Source organism: Nipponia nippon, unplaced genomic scaffold (genome assembly GCF_047370975.1).
Source record: "Nipponia nippon isolate SJK-2023a ecotype South Korea unplaced genomic scaffold, ASM4737097v1 scaffold_9, whole genome shotgun sequence".
Classification (NCBI taxonomy): domain Eukaryota; kingdom Metazoa; phylum Chordata; class Aves; order Pelecaniformes; family Threskiornithidae; genus Nipponia; species Nipponia nippon.
This window is the reverse complement of record NW_028262413.1, coordinates 25,770,986-25,790,181: the sequence shown is the minus strand read 5'-3', so window position 1 is coordinate 25,790,181 and position 19,196 is coordinate 25,770,986. Positions and strand designations below refer to the sequence as shown.

Genomic DNA, 19,196 nt, shown 5'->3' with positions numbered 1-19,196 from the left:
TTCTAGCACAGGGTGCTCTGTGCTCTCTAGGCATTAGACAGGCAGGGTGCTCATCTTAGTAGCTTGATGAAGAGCTAGAAAATGGGATTTCTTCCCAAAAGGCCAGAATGGACTAGCTAAGATACCTCCTCTGCCCTTAGTCTAATCTCAGTCTTCTCTTTTGGTGGGAAAGAAGAGAAGTGTTAATGTACCTACTCCTGCTGCAAACCCTGCCTTATGAAAAGTTTGGTGCTACAGGAACTCCTGGAGCTGTCATGTCTTGATTGTAGCTTCGCTCCTTCAGGAGCCTGACACTGATTTGCTTTCTTCCCTTCTGCAGGGTTATGAAGGGTCACTGATCAAGCTAACTTCAAAGCAGGTACCTCCTTCTTCCAGCTTGGGTATTTTTGGCTTTTGCTAGAAAACCAGACATGCTGGGAGGGGAGGGGGGACATATATACCATTTCACTGTGTAAAGCATTGTCTGTGTTCAGCACCATGTGTACAGCTGGGTGGTTCTCACACCCACTGTCCTGGTGGCCCCAAGCTCTCAGCATGTGCTGAATGGCTCCATATCTTCTATTGCTGCCCAGGGCTATATGGGCTGGGTGAGACCTGATGCTTCAGCCTCAACCCCTGTGCTGCCAGAAACCTTCCCCAGTCCCATCCTAATCAAGGCAGTTGTTCCCCTTGTGGGCAAGGGGTGCCCTTGCTGGGGGCTACCAGGGTGAGCAGCACCCCCACATGTAGGAATGCCAAAGCATTTTGGTGTGGTGGGAGCAGACACAGAGCAGGAATCTTTGGATGATGACCCAAGACCCTTCAAGCTCTGCTTGAAGGCCCTCTGCAGCTTTAGATGCTCTCTTCTGCCTGCTGTAAGCTGTCTGAGGCAGAGGGGGTGGCAGGGTAGTCTGAGGAGTTGGAAAAGGCTTCTAAACTGAAATCGGCATTATTTCTTTTAGCCAGTTGGTTTTGTGACCTTTGACAGCCGGGCTGGTGCTGAAGCAGCAAAGAACGCCTTGAATGTGAGTACCCGATGTGCAGGGAGGGCTGGGAGCCATACGCCCTGCTGTAGCTAGACCTGGAGCTGTGGGTTAGAGAGATGCTTGACTTGTCCATAGCATAGGAAGGGTCAGGGTGTCTCAGCTGTGCCCTTGAGTATGGAAGCTAAATGCAGCATCCCACCAGGGAAGCAGGAGAGTTGTTTAAGGCTGACATCAGCCTCAGCAAATGGATGCAAACTGTCCCACGCTTAGTGGTAGGTGTAGTTTTTGACCACTGGAAGACTGTTGCAGGGTCTCTGAGGGTGTGGGGAAAGAACAGCTACTTTTCTTGAGTTGGCATGTACCTTCTTACTGAACAGTTGGCCTCTGATAGCAGGATCCAGGCTGTGAATCCTGTTCCTTATCCATTAAGTGCTCCCCTCTGTATGGGGAAGAGTTGTGGACTGAGAGACACTTCCCCCCCGCCCCTTGTTCAAATGAGCATGGATTACCTATGTGTGTTGATGTGCAGCCAGAACTGCTCTTCAAGGAGTTTTTCCTCCTGCTGTCCCCACTGAGGTGGGGGCTCATCCTAGCTCGACTGCTTGACTTGAGCTTGGCTTGGAGTACCTGACCAGGCAGGTCTTCTCTGGAGAACCAACCCTTAGGAAACAGATGAGAAGAGTGATGTTGGGGGTGTAGGTGGTTCTCAGGCATATACAGGCATGGATGATACCCAATTGACACCCTGTAATGCTTTCATGAGGCATGTGGAGCTCAACTTGTGTTTAGCATCAGCTTTTTGAGACTCTAGGTCAAGCTCACCAGGGTATGTCGGTAGTGAAGCAGGCTCATTGCAAAGCTGGTCTGCCATGTGGCTGTAGGACTTGCTTGGTGCTAGTGGCCTTGTTAAAGCCTCACTTACCAAATGCCCTGATGAAAAGTGTGTGGCAGTTCAGCAGAGCAGGTCCTTGTCCTGGACTCTGGCCTGCCAGGGCCTCTGCAGCCAGAAGGTACTTGCTTCAGAAAGGAGGGAAACCAGCCTTCCCATGCTGCTGTTTCCATGGCAGGGCATGAGACAGGGCCAAAGCTGTCTGGTACAGGGTTTTTAGCACATTCACAGCATTTCCAAACTGCTGCAGCTCAAGAAAAAGACTTGAGGATGGTCAACATGGCAGGCACGCACAAAACAATCTCCATCCCATGTGGGCCTGCAGAAGTTAGTGGGATCTAGGCAGCAAGGCATGCTGATCTGGTGCTGCTCTGCTGTAGACCTTGCCTTGGGCATTGGGGCATGTGCTAGCATCTGTGCCCAGGCTGGCAGTACATGTAGCAGCACCACAGACAAGAGCTCCAGTATAGATGGGGTTATCCCAGCTCCAGCAGACGGATCTCTTCTGACCAGTGTTGGTAGCCATCACTGCTATGCTGGCTGGTGAACTGCACATAAGGAGCAAAACTGTGTCCCTCAGGTTGGAGGCAGTGGTCCTAGGCCAGCTAAACATAGAAATACAAGCATGTGGGAGCTTGAGTGTTGCAGTGAGGTGACAGAAATCTGGGCATTTGAATGCAGCGCGATGGCCTTGGTTCCCCGGTTGGGCTTTGCTCCATGAATAGACATAGCCTGTGCTTGGACTGGAAACCTCGCTTCTCAGAGATTCCTGTGCTTCCTTCTGTGACAGGGCATCCGCTTTGACCCAGAGAACCCCCAAACCTTGCGGTTAGAGTTTGCCAAAGCCAACACAAAGATGGCCAAGAGCAAGCTGATGGCCACGCCAAACCCCACCAATATCCACCCTGCCTTGGGTGCACACTTCATTGCACGGGACCCCTGTGAGTATGCTGGGAGGGACTTTTGAGGTTGTGGCTGGTCCAACCTGGGAGATGCTCAACCCTGGGAATGCTGCCAGGGTGGAAAGGAAACCATACCTATGTATGCTTTGGCTGAAATCTGCCTGGTGCAGGAAGGCCAGCATGTTAGGGTTGCAGGAGAATAACAGGCATATGGTAAGGCTTCTGGCCAACACCAGAGGTGTTGGAAGAGCAGAGTTGGTTTTGGTAGTTCAAGTGGTACCATAAGTCCTTTAAACCATCCCTAGGTATGAAGCAGAAAGGATGAGTCCTGTGCCATGCACCCTCAGCATAGCCTGGTGGGGTGAGCAGCCCTGCTGAGGCTTGCTGGGCAGCCTGTAACGTGGTGCTGAGAGCCCTGTCTTCTGTCCTGCCATGCTGTGGCACCAGCCCTGTGCTGTGTGTGTGTGAACCAGCCTGCCCAAAGCCCATGTGGGGTGCTGAGCAGTGATGGAGCATGTTCCTGGCCTCTCTTGGCAAGGCTGGGAGGCCAGAGGAGCAGCTGGTCACAGAGATGCTGCAGAAATGCTATATTTTATACCTCACTGAGATGGCAGTGCAAAGCTTTAGTCTGGGTTTGGAAATCCAGAGCCTGTCCCTGAAGCAGGCTTTGAGGCCAGCTACTGAGATGCTGTCACCTTGTTTCCTCCTCTCTAGATGACCTGACTGGAGCGGCTCTTATTCCAGCATCCCCAGAGGCATGGGCTCCCTACCCACTGTACACCACGGAGCTAACCCCTGCCATCCCCCATGCCGCCTTCACGTACCCAGCAGCCGCTGCCGCGGCCGCTGCTCTTCACGCTCAGGTGAGTTGCTCCCCATGTCCCGTGCCAGAAACTGGGCTCTCCTCTCTCCCCTGCCCTGGTGCTCGCTCCTGCGGGTCTCTGCTTGGCTGGTTCGACCCTGGCCTCCGCACCTTGGCTCCTGGGCAAAGCCTCCTCCTGGCTGAAGTGCATGGGGGGGGCCTCTCAGGCCTAAGCAAACTGCAGGGGAGAGGTCTATGTGGCCGAGAGCAGTCAGAGCTGGATGATGATTTCTGACCCTGCAGGTCCAGCCCACTTCCCTGTGAGAGGCAGGGAGATTGGAGAAAGCCAGGACTCAATTTCTGCCTGGGTTTGCTGGTCCTTGTGGCCAGAGAACCATGTTGTGGGGCTGCTGGGAGGAAACACTACCTGCCAGCAAGTAAAATAGCTATGAAATGTCCTCCTTGAAGTCACAGTGAAGGCAACAGTCTTAGCTTGGTGCTGAAGCTGAGGGGCTCAGCTGGGACCCCCTTGGGCCAAGCGACTCAAATACTTTTGAAGCTGGAGGAGGATGTCCTGCAGGAGATGAGTGATCAGAGCCTTGCCACAGCATGGAACTCTGATGGGACAGTGCTGTTAGCCACCCTGGATGCAGACTAAGAGGGTCACTCTGTGTATGAGCCTCTGGAAATGCTGGTGGTGGTGCAGCCAGCTGCCTGGTGTCCCAGGGTGTGCTTGCTGACAGCTGGAGGCGTAGGGATGCCTGTACTGGTCTGAAACTGGAATGCTTTAATATACTGAGACCAACACCCCTGCTAAGCATGAAGTCCCTGAAACCATGGAAATGCAAAGGGAAAGCTGAAACAGAGTAGTGTCCTAATTCCAGGTTAAGGTGCTTGGTTTGGAGCACTTGTACAGGAGAACCTGTAGCTCCTGTCCCTGCCCTGCTTGGTGTTACCAGCCAGCTGTGCTCTGCCTGCTTTGGTCTCTGTTCCTGTAGTGGTGCCATGGGGGACTAGGGCAGTGGGACTCTGGGGTTAGACCTCAGAGCATTGGGGCTTAACCTCTGCTTTCTGCCCTGCCAAGCAGGGTGTTTAGCTCCACTCTTTCCTGCTTAAATTGAGAGGAAGAGCAGCTGTGTCCGCTCACCTTGTCCACCTGGCCGGTGGTTAGCTCAGTTGGCCCTTTGGCATCCTCTTGCTTCCTGCAAGTGTCTTGACTGTAACTGCCCAGCTTCAACCCAAGCTTGTTTCCCAAATGTAATATGGAGTCAGTGGAGGGGATGCAAGCTCCTGGCCTGTGTAGGGTTGTCTGTTCTGCCCCTTGCACACCTGCAGGTCTCTACTGCTTTTGCCCTTCTACTGGTGAACTAGTGTTGGGCTGAAGCTCCTGCAGAGTAGGCAAGAAGTATGTGGGGCCCAGGTCAGGACTAGACACTGGCTGCTTCTTCCAACAGCCTCCAGAGCCAGGCTGCTCCTTCACTGGGAGGGTTGTGCTTGCTGGTGTTCTCCAAAAGTTAATGATGGTGCCCACAACTACAAGAGTGTGCTGTGCTCCTGGGTAGCCTAGCGGAGCAGATGTCTTCCTTTCCCTGCCCCTTGTGTGTAGGGTGGTGGAGCCAAGGGCTGTTGCTAGTTGCCCCTGGCAGGGAGGACCAGGAAAAAACCCCTCTGGCCTGGCTGAGGTGGTTGAGGGAGATGAAGCCACTACTGCACTTCCTTCAAGGATGATCATCAGTGACTGTATGGGGACCCTGAGTGTAAGAGTTAGACACCAAAACTTTATGGTGCATAGTGGGGGAGACAGACCTCTGCTCTCTTAAAGTGGAGGGTATCAAGGAGGCCTTTAGCCAGATCTTTTCCCTCTGGGGTCTTAGTTCCTGCCGTGCAGTTGGCAAACTACTAGCTTTCAAAGAGGTCTTCTGGCCTGAAAGATGACCCTGAGGCTCCAAGGAGCTCCCTGTATAGGTAGGACTCCCTGCCCAAGGAAGTCCATAAGTGGTGATGTGCCCCTAAGCCTCAGGGAGCTGCTGTAGCCCCTCTAGGCTGTGGCCATGGCTGGAGCTAGCTCTCTTCTGAAGAGCAGCTGGGTTGGCTGAGCAGTTACAGCCACTTCTTGCTGTGTTGTGCTTGAGCCGGCGGTGACCTCGCAGGGAGACGTTCTGGCGCAGTATATGTTACCAATAAAGTTTTATGGGGTTAAACATTACTCAGGCTGACAGCTCTGAACTGCCTGGTCTCTAGGCAGGAGCCCTGTCCCTTGCCGAGCTGAGGCAGGGTGGAGCAAGTCAGTGAGATGACTTTTTGCTCACAAACTGGGCTAAAAGCTGTAACCTTAGTCTTGGTGTGCTGAGTCCTCTGCTCTCACTGGTAGGGGCTGGTTTGCCTTGCTGGCGGGGTGGTGGGCACATGGGTTGTTCTTCAGGACAGCTGCAGTTCTTCCTCCTGAGACTGGTGTTGGTTGGAGGGTGTTCATGGGGATGGACAGAGCTGTAGCAGCTCCACAGCAATCGGTTCTGAAGCAGGCATGAAGTTGGAGGCTGTAGCTAAACTGAGAGCTTGTTGCAAAAGATTTAAACCTGAAGTGCTTGTCCTCTCGCAGCTGTGTTCAAGTCTGGTAGCAAGCGGGAGAGGAGGTGGCTGCCCTCTGTGATGCACCTATGCAACCTCCTGAAGAGCTGCCCAGAGGGCTGGCAGGAGTGACGAGGGGCAGGAGATGGTGTGAGGCTGGCCTGGCCTCAGCTCGTGCACTGGGAGCCATCGGTAAGCTGCTCGCAGATGAGCCTGATGGCTGCTGCTCCTGGCACCGCTGTGCTACGGTGACGCTCCTGGCAGGCACCAGGCTGCTGTAGATGTGACTGTGGCCTGACCCTGCGTTGCTAAGAGCCTCTATCTGTGGAGGCTCCGTGGACTTTAAGATTGTCCCATCTGCCTTCCCTCCCTCCCACCCTCTCTCAAATCCCTCCTTTGATGTCCCTAGTGAACTCCAGCCATGATGCCAGCGCAGGCTAGCCCTGAAGCTCAGAGCTGTCCCTGGAGATGGGACACCCTAGTGATGCCTTATTGCAGCTAGTGGAGTGGCTGTACTACAGCTCCATTCCTAGAAGTGTTAAGCATGATGGCAGCCACGTCTGGAAAGACTGGTAAGGTAACCATCTCTCCTCCAAGGTGCACCATGGGATTTGCAAGCTTCTGCCCATCTCTAGCCCGTATCTCCTTGGCAACCCAGTGCATGGGCCTCACGCTACCCACCCACCAGAGCCTGGGGAATGAGATACCAGGCCTTCTTTCTAACCCACATCTCCAACTTGGCAGCACATGACATGGCGCACACAGCATGGCACCATCTTACATCAACTCCTCCCAGCTGAGCCAGGCTCAGCCAGGTCCTGCCGGTGGGAGGGGAGCAGCCTGGTTGAGCCAGGGCAGAGACAACCCTGCCACTTGGTGTGAAAGAAACCTGGTTTCTCCCCAACCACGACCCTTCGAGGGCAACCAGAAATACACCTTGACCTCACTCCTGGCACACGGTGGGGGAGGTGAGTGACGTGATAGTGATAGCACACAACTAAATTCTAGCGGGCACGTTAGACAACAGCACTTGCCAGTCACTTTGTTCCAGAATTGCATAACGGGACAGACCCTGCCTTAATCATGGGTCTAATCTCACCTCTTTCCTCTCCAGTTACTGGAAATGGAGCAAGTTCCTACCCGGAGCTTGGCTTCTCTTGCAACCTGAAATCACAGACAGGACACTAGTCTTGTGAGCTGTAACAAAGGGAATCGGCAGCCGGGGAGAGACGGGAGTGGCATAGGAAACTGAGAGCTTGGGAAGAGGGAAGATGGCCTGGACTGGGACTGGTTAGCAAGGAGGACGGTTGCTGTGGTCAGCTCTAACTGAAGGATCAGAGTCCTGGCTCACTTCTCCTTGCAGTGGTTCTGGGTAGACTTTTTTCTTGTGTGGTAGTGATGTTGGGGAAAGAAGTTATCAAAGATTGGGGCCCAGGTCTGCCTTTGCCCTTGGAAGACTGTGAGGTGCAGAGTTGGTCTCCTGGAAAGATGGGTAGAGCTTGACACAAGCATAGAGACAATGTCTTGTTCTGCTTGGACCTGGTGAACAGTTTCATCTATTGCCTGTGTGATAGGGTTGAACTGCATTGCATCTCTGATGTAAAACCACTTGTTTTGGAGTGCCTCTAAGCCAGGCTCTGAGTCGGCAGTAGGAGACACCAGAGGCTATCAATGCTCCTTGGAGCTCTTCTGCAAAGACGTGCTTCCAGCTGTGGCAGCACCCCTGAGGGCAGGACTCTGCTATGGGCAGGACTTGCCCTGGAAAGCAGGGGCTGGATGCAGGATTGTTTCATAAGAACATGGGTGAGGCTGGCAGTGGTTACCACATGGTGCTTGTAGGAGACTAGGCTGATGTGTTGGGTACTCAGAGCTCAGGAGACTGTCTGTGGTAGATACTTCTAAGGCAGGGAGCAGGTCATGGACTTGAGCGCTCACAGATGTCAGTCCTTTTGGGGGTGGGCTGCCCAAGGTGCCCTCAGAGCATCCATGTCACTGCTGCTGGCAGCAGCCTTGTCTGGAGGCTTCGAGGAGATGGTGGAGGTGGGCCTTTGAAGCTGGGACCTGTCCAAGCAAGTGGTGGGTGGAAGGAGCAGTCCTGGATTATGGCGTGGTGGTGGTACAAGAGCCCAGCAGGACCGTGAGGCTTCCCAGCACTGAGTTGAGGCAGACCCCATTGATGGAAGGAGAGAACAGTGCTCAAAAAAACCCCTTTCCCTCTTGTTTACTGCCTGAAGTGGCTCAGAGCAAGCTGGATCTCCTGAACAGTGGTGGCTGTTGTGGATGGACATGAGGCAGATCCCAGTGGCTGTGATCTGGTGCTGGCCCTAGAGAACTGAGAGTGTGGGGAAGATCTGCTGGGGTGGGCTCAGGTGCTGTGCTCCTCCTCAAGTACTGCTTCCCGTTGGGATGCTGCTGTTTGCTCGGTGTGTGATCGCCTGGGTGCCATCAGCCTGGCTGAGCCCTGGAGCACCAAGCAATGGCCACCATGGTGGATCTGCTGGATAATGGGGATCCTGCCTTCGTGCACCACTGACTTCTGGACTCACTTCATGGTCCCATCTGCAAAATCTCCTGAACTTCATGTTGCGGCAGCTAAGCTCTGATTGACCCTCCCTGGGATGGGAGGCTGGAGACAGTGACAGATTTTCTGTGCCTAATAACTTGCTGCCTCTTTGTTGGGGCTGTCATGTAGGACTTCCCAGGATTACTTTTTCTGGGCAATCTCCGTGCTTCCTGGAGGTGTGAAGCACTCTTCAAGACCTTCATGGTTATGGTGTCTTCCTAAACTCCAGTGACTTAGTGCTGGCATAGCTGGTCAAGCAGCCCTGAGCAAGCTCTCCCCAAGCCAGCCATTTCCTCCTAGACAGAGAAAAGCAGGCAGGAGATGCTCTTAGCTCCTCCAGCTACCTGCTGAGCAGCCATTCTTGCTAAATCACACCTGATGAACGAACTGGACTGAGATGCCATCAGAAATGACTTCCTGATCTGTGGCCAGCACTGGTTCAACCCAAAGGAAAGCAGCACAACTCTTTTCCACTCTGGGAAAAGGAGAAATGCTTGTTTGCTGCCATCTGTGAGATGGGTATGTCTCCATGAGCTGTAGCATAAGCTGCCTCAAGGCCCAGAGGAGTACCAAGCATTGGATGGATGCCTGTTAAAACACTCCTTCTAAGCAACAGGATGGATCAGTGCCTGTCTTCTTCTGCATCTCACTTGGTGTGAGATGATGTGCTGATCCTCCAGCTCTCCCTCACCATAGCTGCCTGGGGAGATGTGTGTGCTTGATTCGACTGCAGCAAGGTTTTCTTGGTGGTGGTCTGAGTTGCTTGGGTCTTACACTGCATGCAAGCATTTGGATGCTCATCTCCTCAACCCAGCCCCCTGAAGGACCCTGGAAGCAGGTGGCTTGGGTGAAGTGCCTGCTGCTGAGGCTGGAAGTGTGTGTCCAGAGAGCACGAATGGATAGTGTTAGTGCATTGTGGGTGTGCCTTTGCAGGCTGTCCTTGCCTGCCCTGGGTCATGTTCCTATCAGCTGTGCTTCCAGCTGGAGCAGAGCAGCTCTTGCTGGCCACCAATGTAGTCTGCCCAAGGCTTGCACCCAGTGACCCACAGCCTGGGGGAAGCAGAGACTGTGAAGTGGTTGTGGCTTGCCGGGGTGAGGCTGTCTTATCAGCGCAACTGAAGATGCCACTCTGCATGTCAGCAGCTGGTAACTAGATGCAGCTCTTGGATGTGCTGGTTGGAGTCCTATCAGCTCCCAGGAACACAATGGAGTGCTTTGTTCCTGCCTGCACAGGGAGCCTTTCTGGTACCTGGGGAGGTGGCTGGGTCCATTCCAGTTGTAGGGATAGCTCTGAGCTCCACAAGATGCTGGAGCTGACTGCAGAGCAAAGACAAGCAGACCTAGAAGTAACTAAGGAGGAAAGGCAGGCCATCCAAGCTAAAGGTGGCTTGAGGATGGATCTATGTATTCATCCTCCCTTCCCCCCTCTCTTTTTCCTGCTGAAGGAATTGCTCTCCATAAGGATGGTAGGCAAGACAGGAAACTTAAATTCAGAGGGTAATTGGGAGAGACAATGGAGGACTTGACAAGGAGAGTGAAGGGCTGATGGGGTGTTTCTGCCCCGTTTATCATTTAATTGTGATTTTTAGGTAGCGCTGGTCTTGTGCTGCAGCAAGGGAGAGGCTCTTCACTGCTGCATGTTTCACCTGGCCTCTGGAAGGTGGCAGGCAGAGGCACAAATTTCTTTTCTCCAGCTGTTTTCTGGGACAGATGTAGAACACAGCAGCACGAGGCTGGCTGCAGTCGGCTGGTGGTGTCTGTCTCGTCCCTACGGACAGGCGAGCAGATGATGTTTGCAGTGGTGTGGCCAGACCCCTTTCCAACTGTGAGCTAATGCAGCTCCAGAAACAACTGTCTCTTCCAGTAAAAGCCTCCCTTGCTCTACTTTCCTCGCCCAGTGTTGGATGTCTCCATTTACTCTTTCTCAGCTTCTTTCTTGACAGACGTAGTATTTTGAGAAATACTGGATCTTCTGAAAGCCCTCAGAAATTTGCTCCCTACAGGGAAGTGCTCTGGCTTGGCCTGCTGGATTGCAACCCTCTTGGGATAACCCTATGCAGTCTCTTGTGGTGCTGGTCTCCTCTTCCAGATGGCTCCAGGAGCCCCCTGTTTGCAGAGCCTCTACTCCCTGGCAAAAGCAAGGTTCCTGAAACACTCTGAGGGAAGTGAAGAGAAAGCTGCCTTGGCAGGTGCCACTGTCCTAAAGACCATGTCCTCTTGGCTAGCTGCTGCTTCCGGTCTGGTTCTTCCAGTGCTTTCTGCTACTTTCAGAAACAACCCTCCTAGTGGGGGGAAGCGGGGGGGGAGGGGGGGAGGAGGAGTTGCTGCGTCGTTCCATCAAGCCCTTAATCTTTCTGTGGGCTGAAAGACCTGGCAGGTCATTCCCTCACCCTGCCAGCATGTCAGAGCCTTGGCTTGTACCCAGGATGATTGCATCTGCACAAGCTCCTGCCAGCCTCCAGGCAGAGCCCCTCTGGCTGCATGGCTGTGCTACTGGCAGGTGGGGCCACTGAGTCAGGCTGGTTGGGTTTGCATGCACAAGCATCGGAGACCTATAGGAGGAAGGCAAGGAGAGTTGGTCCATCAGAAGTGGTGGTTTATTAGTGCCAAGCTACAAACTGTGTTTTAGGAGAAAAGCAGGATTTCCGTTGAAACTGGAGGTGCTGGAGGCTCTGGCCAGCCTTGAGGTGGGGTGTGCACATGGGGCAGAAGCTCACTCAGACCCCCTGAGGAGGGGATGAAGAGCCACCAGGCTTGGGGAGTGGTGTGGGGAATGTCTGTCTTGCATGTGTGCAGCTGCTGTGCCTGCTTAAGTAAAGCTGTGCTGCTCATGCTGAGCCCGGTGTGGGATGGAGGCAGCTCTCAGGGTTAAGGACTTGCAGCCTTGTGAACAGGGGGAGTTTCCTGTTACTGCTGGGCAGGAGGAAACTGCTTCCAGCTGTTGAGGGGAGTGGTGCTGGAGTGGGAGTCATCGGCCAGGGAGGAGGACCGCTGGCTGCTGAGGAGATGTGGCTCTGCTGAGCGAACACCTCCCAGTGACTGGGGCTGGAGGGGAGCAAGTAACCCCAGTCCTTGCACTGGCAGCTGCTGTGGTGGCCCCATAAGCTGTCAGAGATGCTGCTGCCCACACTGAGCTGTGAGCCTTCCTGGCCTGTATCAGTGCAAGGAGACAACCATGCCCTAGAGCAGCGTGGTGGCCCCAAGCTGGGGAGCAAGGGTACAGCAGAGCTGGGTTCTCACAGGCTAACGGAGAAGTGAAGGCATGGTCTAAATGGCACCAAGATAGCACTTTGGTTATGGCACTAGATGGAACCCCTCACTGGGGAAGAGGGTCTTTTACTGTCTATGCCCTTGATTCCCTCCACCCAAGGCTGGACTGACTGGGATGCACCCGGCTGTTGTGTCATGGAGCAAGCTATGGGGCCAGCTGGGAGCTGAGTTGGTGGCATCCATTTGCCTCATGAAGGTCTCTGGCAAGGATTCTGACCAGCCCAGTGTGCCTGGCTACAGACAGCTGCCTGGAGCTGGTGCTTGAACAGGAGTCTGGGATCCAGCAGATCTAACCTAGCTGATGAGAGGCTCCTGCTAGGACAGAGCCTCTGAAAACTTGCAGGCCTCCCCGTGGGAAGCATCACAAGAGGAGGGACTTCAACAGCCCCAAGCATGAGCTCAGGGACCTCAGTTACTGGCATCACAACCTTTGTCATGGTGGAGGGAGGACTTGGCCATTGCAGGCTGCTGTGTTTTCTGGGAGGCACATGCTTCTTGTCCCCTCTAGCTCCTGTAAGGAAGCTGCAGTTCAAGATCTTGGCCATTTGCTACATGTCTTTGTATAAAGGAATGAATGCAAAGCCTCTGGCTTTGCACCTCCATCAGGTGTCAGACTTCTGCTTCTTACAGGGATAAAGGGAGTAGGATTTGAAGGGACCCATTGAGGATGTGTCTAGCTTGGAGAGTAATCCAAGGGCTGTCACTGAGTCTCTGGGTGTCCTGGCCTCCAGCTCTGTCTCTTTCTGAAGACCTGTGTGCAGCTTCTGGAGGTCTCGTGCAGCTGGGGTTGAGGACACAGGTCTGCATCTCCACTCTTGGATAACTTTGCAGCAAGACTTGTATTGCGTGTGCCATCCGGTGCATTGGTCGGGCAGCCTGCTGGCTGCTACACAGTTAGAAAACACCTACCTCCTACCAGCTGTCACTTCAACCTGGAGCGGCTTTCTTGATGTCTCTTGCACTTTTACAGCCTGCAGGGGAGACCTGACTGGCAAGAGCCCTGTTAGAAAGAGGCTGGCAGAATCACCCTTCCTGGTGTGACAGTAGTGCATCAGCCTTGTAGGGGTTAGATGAGCTCTAAAGCCTCTGCCAAACTAGATGCTTTGGCTGTGGCTGCAACTCTTCTTTTGCCCAACTGACCTGGGACCTTGCTTCAAGAAAGTCTGCCTGTCCTTCGCCAAGGATTCCTTTCAGTGGGAGAATGAACAGGGCTTGGAGCTGGCCTGGGAATACTCTTTTTTTCCTTCTGGCCATAGAGTGGTGCATGTGCTTGGGAGGGGAATATCTAGCTGGGCTTGTTCAGGCAAGGGGACAACCTTACCAGGATGGTCTCAGTTCATGCTAGGGGGTTTTCTGCCTCTTTCCTAACCATCTTAAAGCAAAGTCCATCATTCTGCTGGTACCTGAAGCCCTGAATGTACCTGCGGCTCTTGATAACTGTGCACACTGATGCTGTGCTTTCCTCCCACCAGCTGGGAAGGGAGAAGAGGGGGGATGGCCACTGTGTTTCAGCTCCCTTTGCAAACAGCAGCAGGATCAAGCTCCGCTGGCTGCTCCTGCCACTGGATCCGTGCTCAGTCAAGTGGCACAGATTTGTGTCCTGCTGTTCTCAGGCATGAAGCTGCTAACTCAGCCCAGTCTGATGCACCAGTCTTGCCGACCAACCGGGAGCATCTGGATGTCTGATGCTATTCTACTGGATGTTGCCAGCTTGCTGCATCTACTGACAGGCTGGAAAGTGTCTGTTCAGTTACTGTTCCCACGTCTGCTTGCTGGGTCCCCATCCAGCAGTTGTTCCTCAGCAAGGAGCAGGCCTGAGCAGTAGGTGTGGTAGCAATGACCTGTCTGGGGAGCCTCCAAGTCTTGCTGGTTTGCAGCTCTACCAAGTTCTTACCATGATGTGGTCTGCCTGGAGCCTTTTCTGATGGCTGGGTTGTGGCTTAGGAAACTTCATGCGTCTCTTCTGTGATGGATGAGCCCGTTCTTATCCTGTGTGTGTCACATAGAGGTTGTCTGGTTTAAATGTGTAGTCTTGAGATGCCTCCTTCGGCTGGTTGAGGACAGAGTGGCCACTGCCTTGGGGTGCTGCATGCCCAAAGTGAGCCTACTTTGCCCTGCCTGAGCCTAAACAGGGGGAAAGATGTAAACTTGGGGTGTGTGGGGGAGTGGGAGTGTGCTGGGGGGGAACAGGCCCTCCTTGTGCACGCTTCTGCAGTGGTAAACTTCATAGATAGTTTGGTGGTGAGGAGCTTTCCTAGCTTGAATGGTGGTGTTCTGCATGTTGTGGTGAGCTGGGAGCAGGCATGGGTGTGAATTTGGGGGCTGTCTTCTGATTATGCCAATAGGCAGAAAGTACTTGAGATGTTGAGGCAAGCCCTGAGATGGGTGCTAGCTTCCTTCTTAGATGTGTGGGATCCTGGTGTGCTCCTTAAGGGAGGACCTGGTTGGGTCCCAGTACCTGGTGAGCCTGACCCTGTCCTTGCATGAGCCACCAGAGTTGGCCAGTGTGGGGCTGGCACACCAGGTAGGGCTGGCACGGTGCAGCCCCAGGTTGGGATGTTACTCAAGTGGTATTTGGGGCTCACCCTGGAGCATTCTTTCCCATGCTGGAAACATCTCTACTCAGTGTACCTCATACGTGGCCTGAAGAACCTCCAGGTTCGGGCTCTGGTTGAGATAATCCTGGATCATGGACCTCTGGCATGGCTTTCTTTTCTAGATGCGCTGGTATCCTCCCTCTGAAGCTACCCAGCAAGGATGGAAGTCTCGTCAGTTTTGTTAGTTCGTTAGTAAGTAATTAATTACTTTTGGAGCTGGGTCTGTGTCTTGCTCGTTTCTGGGCTCCTTGGGCTCTTCTGGGGAGGAGGGATGGGAGCTCGGGCTCAGCCCCCTGCATCCATCCAAGGATGTGGTTGGGTTATGTTGGTGGGTGATGGGGCCAAATACACCCCAGTGGGAGCAGGGAGACCCACCAAGCCCTGGGGCGGGGGAAGGGCTGCAGGCCCCGCTTGGGGAGCGGATCCAGTCAGCCCCACTCACCGCTGCTTCTCTCCTGCAGCGTCTCTCCTCGGCTTGTGTTCCTCCTCCCTGCCTTTCTGTGGAGGGATGTGCCAGGGACGATTGTTCAGACTCCTCTTGGTTTGGTTTGTGGCCAGCGGACAAGGCGCCCGGCCCCAGCGCGCTCCCCCTGCGGCTGCCAGCATCCCTCCTCCCTGGACTGTGAAGCTGCCGCGGCCCCCTGCTGCGGGCTGTGCGCTGCCTCCATCTATCCCTCCATCCCTCCCTCCATCCCCAGGACATCCTCCCCCACTGAGCTTTGCTATCCGGCTGTGCTGAAACCCAGCTGGAGGGGCTTGGTCCTGGGCTTCCCCGGGGCTCGCCCTGCCCCGGCGGCTCGGCTGAAGGAAATGAAAGGCAATGAGTTTTGCATGTTTTCTGGCATGAATTAAAACACTTAACTTGTGTATGTGTGAGCGTAAGTTTGTTTGTTCTAGCGTTTGTGTAACCGTTAGCAACAGGTCTTGGCCTAGCGGATTGATCCATCAAGGTTTTCATCTTGCTTCGGTGAAGACTTGGCCTTGAGAAATACTAACTGTCCTTGTCTCACCCCTTCTCCCACCTCTGCCTTCCCCTTCCCAGTATACCCAGAAGAATTTGAAAAATGTTTCTTTTTTTTTTTTTTCCCCAAGTACGATGCACTGGGTTTCTGTTCTCATCCATTCTTCTCTGGTTTTAAAGTCAGGGTTATTATATTTTTTTTTTTCTTCAGACTTCTATATATAGAATGGCTGTAAAATATCTAACTTTTTTTTTCCACATCCTTCTGATTGGAGAGCATCCAGTCCTGCCAAATAATCAGTCATCCTTATGGGAATACCGAACAAAAAAGTTATGAGTATTTTTGTACCATGTGTAATAAGGAAATATTTATGCATCATAAAGAATTTCTTGTGTGTTTGTGTGCAATTAATTATTATTAAAGAGAAATTGTAATCCTGTAAGATAAGTTAATGTTTAGTTAAAAGCTTGAAAGAGAAGGGTTGTCTTCTGTAACAATGATTCAGTCATGCATAGTAAACAAAATTGTGCAATTTTTGGTTTAGCATCTTATTGCTTGGTATTGAAGTGCTTTAAGTATTATACGACCATGGCTGTCTTGCTTGTATTAAAAGATTTGAGAATAAGTTGCTATATAATTGCTGATCCTATGAGAATGTGAAACTGGATAATATATGAAATGCAACAACAACAACAAATATACTCAGAGGCTGCTGTGACTCTTTTTCTGTTGTCTGTTGTGTTTTCCTCTGGGGCTGGGTTGGGATGCTTCAGGCTCAGTGGTACTAGCACGCCTTCCACTCCTTGCCCAGGTCCTCAGTCCTGCCCAGAGGGATGCAGGCTGCTCTGGGATGCTGCTGAAGACCATGAGTCGAGTTTGGGCATCTTTCCCCCTAGAAGGGCAAGTCCTTGCCTGCATGTGTGTGCATTGATGGGGCTGTTGATGAGCTCTTCTGGAGGCCTCTGAGAGGGCAAACATGAGGGGTTTTTTTGGGTGTTTTTGTTTCCCCTCCCCAGTGCCTGCAGAGGCTGAGGGCCTCTCATCTGTGTCAGCACTGTTCCTCCCCGCCAGCAGTGCAGTGAGGAGGGATGGCCATAGAAGGCAAACGTCCTCTGCAGCTGCAGCATCACCCCACGCCTGCCCAGCTCCTCCTCCAGTGCAGGGTGCCCTGGCTGGGGCTGCTGACTCCTTTTGTGGCCTTATCTGTACCTGCTAAAACAGCCATGGGAACTGCAGCCCTGGGACAGGGGGTGGTTGTCCTGGTGGGATGAAAGCAGGGCTGGATGTTACAGTGGGAGCTGCCTACAGTGGCACTGGAGGCAACTTGCTTAAATCCCAGCTGGGTGGCTTGGGGTCCCTGTGGCTGGACTCAGCGAGTCCCTGTGATGCGGTGTTCCTAAAGCCCTCCCACACAGCTTCCCACCCCAGGGATCAGTGTTTTCCTCTCTCCCCAGAGCTCTGAGGGCAGCACTAAGCAAAGGCAAGGAGCAGGGGAAAAAAAAATTAAAAAAGCAAAAGGCAGGTCTAAAAATAGCCCTGCTGGCCACTGTGCCTGGGAACAGGCTCGGCTGAGCTCTGCTGCTCTGGGAAGTGACTCGCTGCGGGGCCACGGGCTGCCTGAGCTAGAGCAGTGCTGCCAGCCGCTTCCCCATGGGATCCCCCAACCCGTGGTCCAGGCAAAGCTTGGTCCTGCCTGCATCCCAGCTCCTGCCTGAATTTCGGCTCCTGCCTGAATCCCAGCTCTTGCTGGGCTGACTCTCCCCTGCCAGGTCCATCCTTATCTCACAGCTCTGCTCACCTAAGTGGAAACACCCCCAAGAGCAGTCAGGGCCTGGTGATGGGAGTGTGCAAGGCTTTAAATTATAGAGGAGATTTAAAAAAAAAAAAAAAAAAAAAAAAAGCCTTTAGCACATGCATTAACATGGCCAGGCAATGAATAATTTATGCCCAGCTCTATTAAGCTTTTACACTGGGACCCATGCAACACGGCTTGCCTTGAAGCTAAAGTAGGTCACGTCTGCTCCGAGGGTCCCTGGGCGTCCCCCTCCCTGGCTGGTGTGAGCATGGTGCAGGGTTGTGTGCACACGTGTGCGCTTGCTGCCTCTGGCTGTGCATGCGTGCAATGCCCCTGCCCCTCTCAGGCTGCTCCCACTTGTGTCCTACTCAAAGGGACGCTCTCTGGGTAGTGATTTGGGGATAGGGAATGTCCCTGGTCTGTGCGTGGGATGAAGCTCCAGAGTGGAGAGCAGCTCTGGATGGGGCACAGCCTGATGGCCTTGCCAGGAAAAAGGGTGCAGGTTGCTGGCACCCAGGTCCTTTGGTCCTTGGCGCTGCCTGGACCTGTTGGGCAGTGGCCGCAGGAGAAAGCGGCCAGAGAAGAGAGGAAGTGGCATTGGGGTTGGAAGAAGAAGGAATGGCTGGTTTGGACCCACTTTCATTTTACATTTTACTGGAAACTCCCCCTCTTCTTTTCCTTGTTTTGAAGGTGGGACAATAAAGAAAGAAATAGACCTGGCAGCTTTTGGACCATTTTCTCCCAAAAGGGTTGTGTTCCACCATGGCATGTGGTCCAGGTGCTGCAGCAAGGAATACTTTGGAAACAGAAAATCCAGCTGCTCTGATGCAAAAAGGCCTCATCATGGCTGCACTGGACAAGCTGCTGCAGAGCTGGCTTGGGCCCTCTTTTGAACTGATTAGACATGCTTGCAGCAGGCCAGGGCGTCTTCAGGGAGGACAGTGGGAAGCCCAGATGCAAAACTCAATCACTGCTTGAAACCAGAGACATAGGAAAGGAGACAGGTCATTTAACATTTAACATTAAGCATTCATCCAGGGACCTGCAGGTCACCTGCAGAGCTCCTGTCTCCACGGTCAGGAGTGCCTCACAGCACTGATGCTCCCCTCATGGTCCTGCATAACTTTGCTGATGATTAAGGGTACCCAGATGCAGCTCAGTCGTGCAAGTTGCATGATTTGGTGCCTTCAGCTAATTTCTACAGCAAATGCTGATGAAGAGCGATTCAAATGGCTTCTGCAAAGGATCAAAATGGCTCCTTGCAAACCCCAGCAATTTCCATCTGCTGGTCTGCACTGGCAGTGCAGGGAGAAGAGCCTCTGTCACCATCTCCTTTCCCCAAGGCATCCCTCCTTGCTCAGGCTGAAGCCTTTCATGGTTGAAGACCATTTTGACCTCAGGCTGGATGACAGCTCTTGTGAGTCTCCAAGGAGAGAGGCAGGGGTGCCTCCAAACCTGAGCTCTGCCTTCAGTGCTGTTTCTCCATTGTTAGTTCCAATCCTGCTGGTGGCCTCTTTTCTGCAGTTAAACTCTACCCAAATGGTCAGAAAACCAAACTCCATGGGAACACTGATGTTCCTCCTAGTTGTTTGTCCATTCAGCAGACATCAATGGCCACAACCATGAAGAGATGTCTCAGATGGCCCCAGATCAATCCTGCATCAGGGACTGCCAAAATTTCTGGCTTTAGCAGCTACCACTCCCAGATGATTTCCAAGAAGCTGCAGCTCACGTAGCATTGCTGGGATTTCCCTGGCAAATGTGCATGGTCCAGCCCTGTGGGGATGAAGAGCAGGTCTGCTGCAGCCAGGGAGCATCACATGTACTGGCTCTGTGGAGCCCCGGCCTGGCGCGGCATGTGGCCAAATAAAATGAATAGCCAA

At 53.2% G+C, this 19,196-nt stretch overlaps 1 protein-coding gene across 2 annotated transcripts in view; it reads left to right on the top strand.

Moving 5' to 3' along the window:
- Positions 1-16,241, top strand: part of RBPMS2 (RNA binding protein, mRNA processing factor 2) — a 30,497-nt gene extending 14,256 nt beyond the window's left edge. The window contains exons 3-9 of one of the 2 annotated variants that reach the window (XR_015701461.1): positions 320-358; positions 942-1,004; positions 2,645-2,795; positions 3,471-3,619; positions 6,536-6,698; positions 14,679-14,748; positions 15,018-16,241. Coding sequence is in view for 1 of the 2 variants with exons in the window: in XM_087744498.1 (XP_087600624.1) it covers positions 320-358; positions 942-1,004; positions 2,645-2,795; positions 3,471-3,619; positions 14,679-14,741 (465 nt within the window). In the remaining variant the exon portion in view is untranslated. The remainder of the gene's footprint in view (positions 1-319; positions 359-941; positions 1,005-2,644; positions 2,796-3,470; positions 3,620-6,535; positions 6,699-14,678; positions 14,749-15,017) is intronic. The other variant, XM_087744498.1, reaches the window with a different exon arrangement.
- Positions 16,242-19,196: the final 2,955 nt, after the last annotated feature.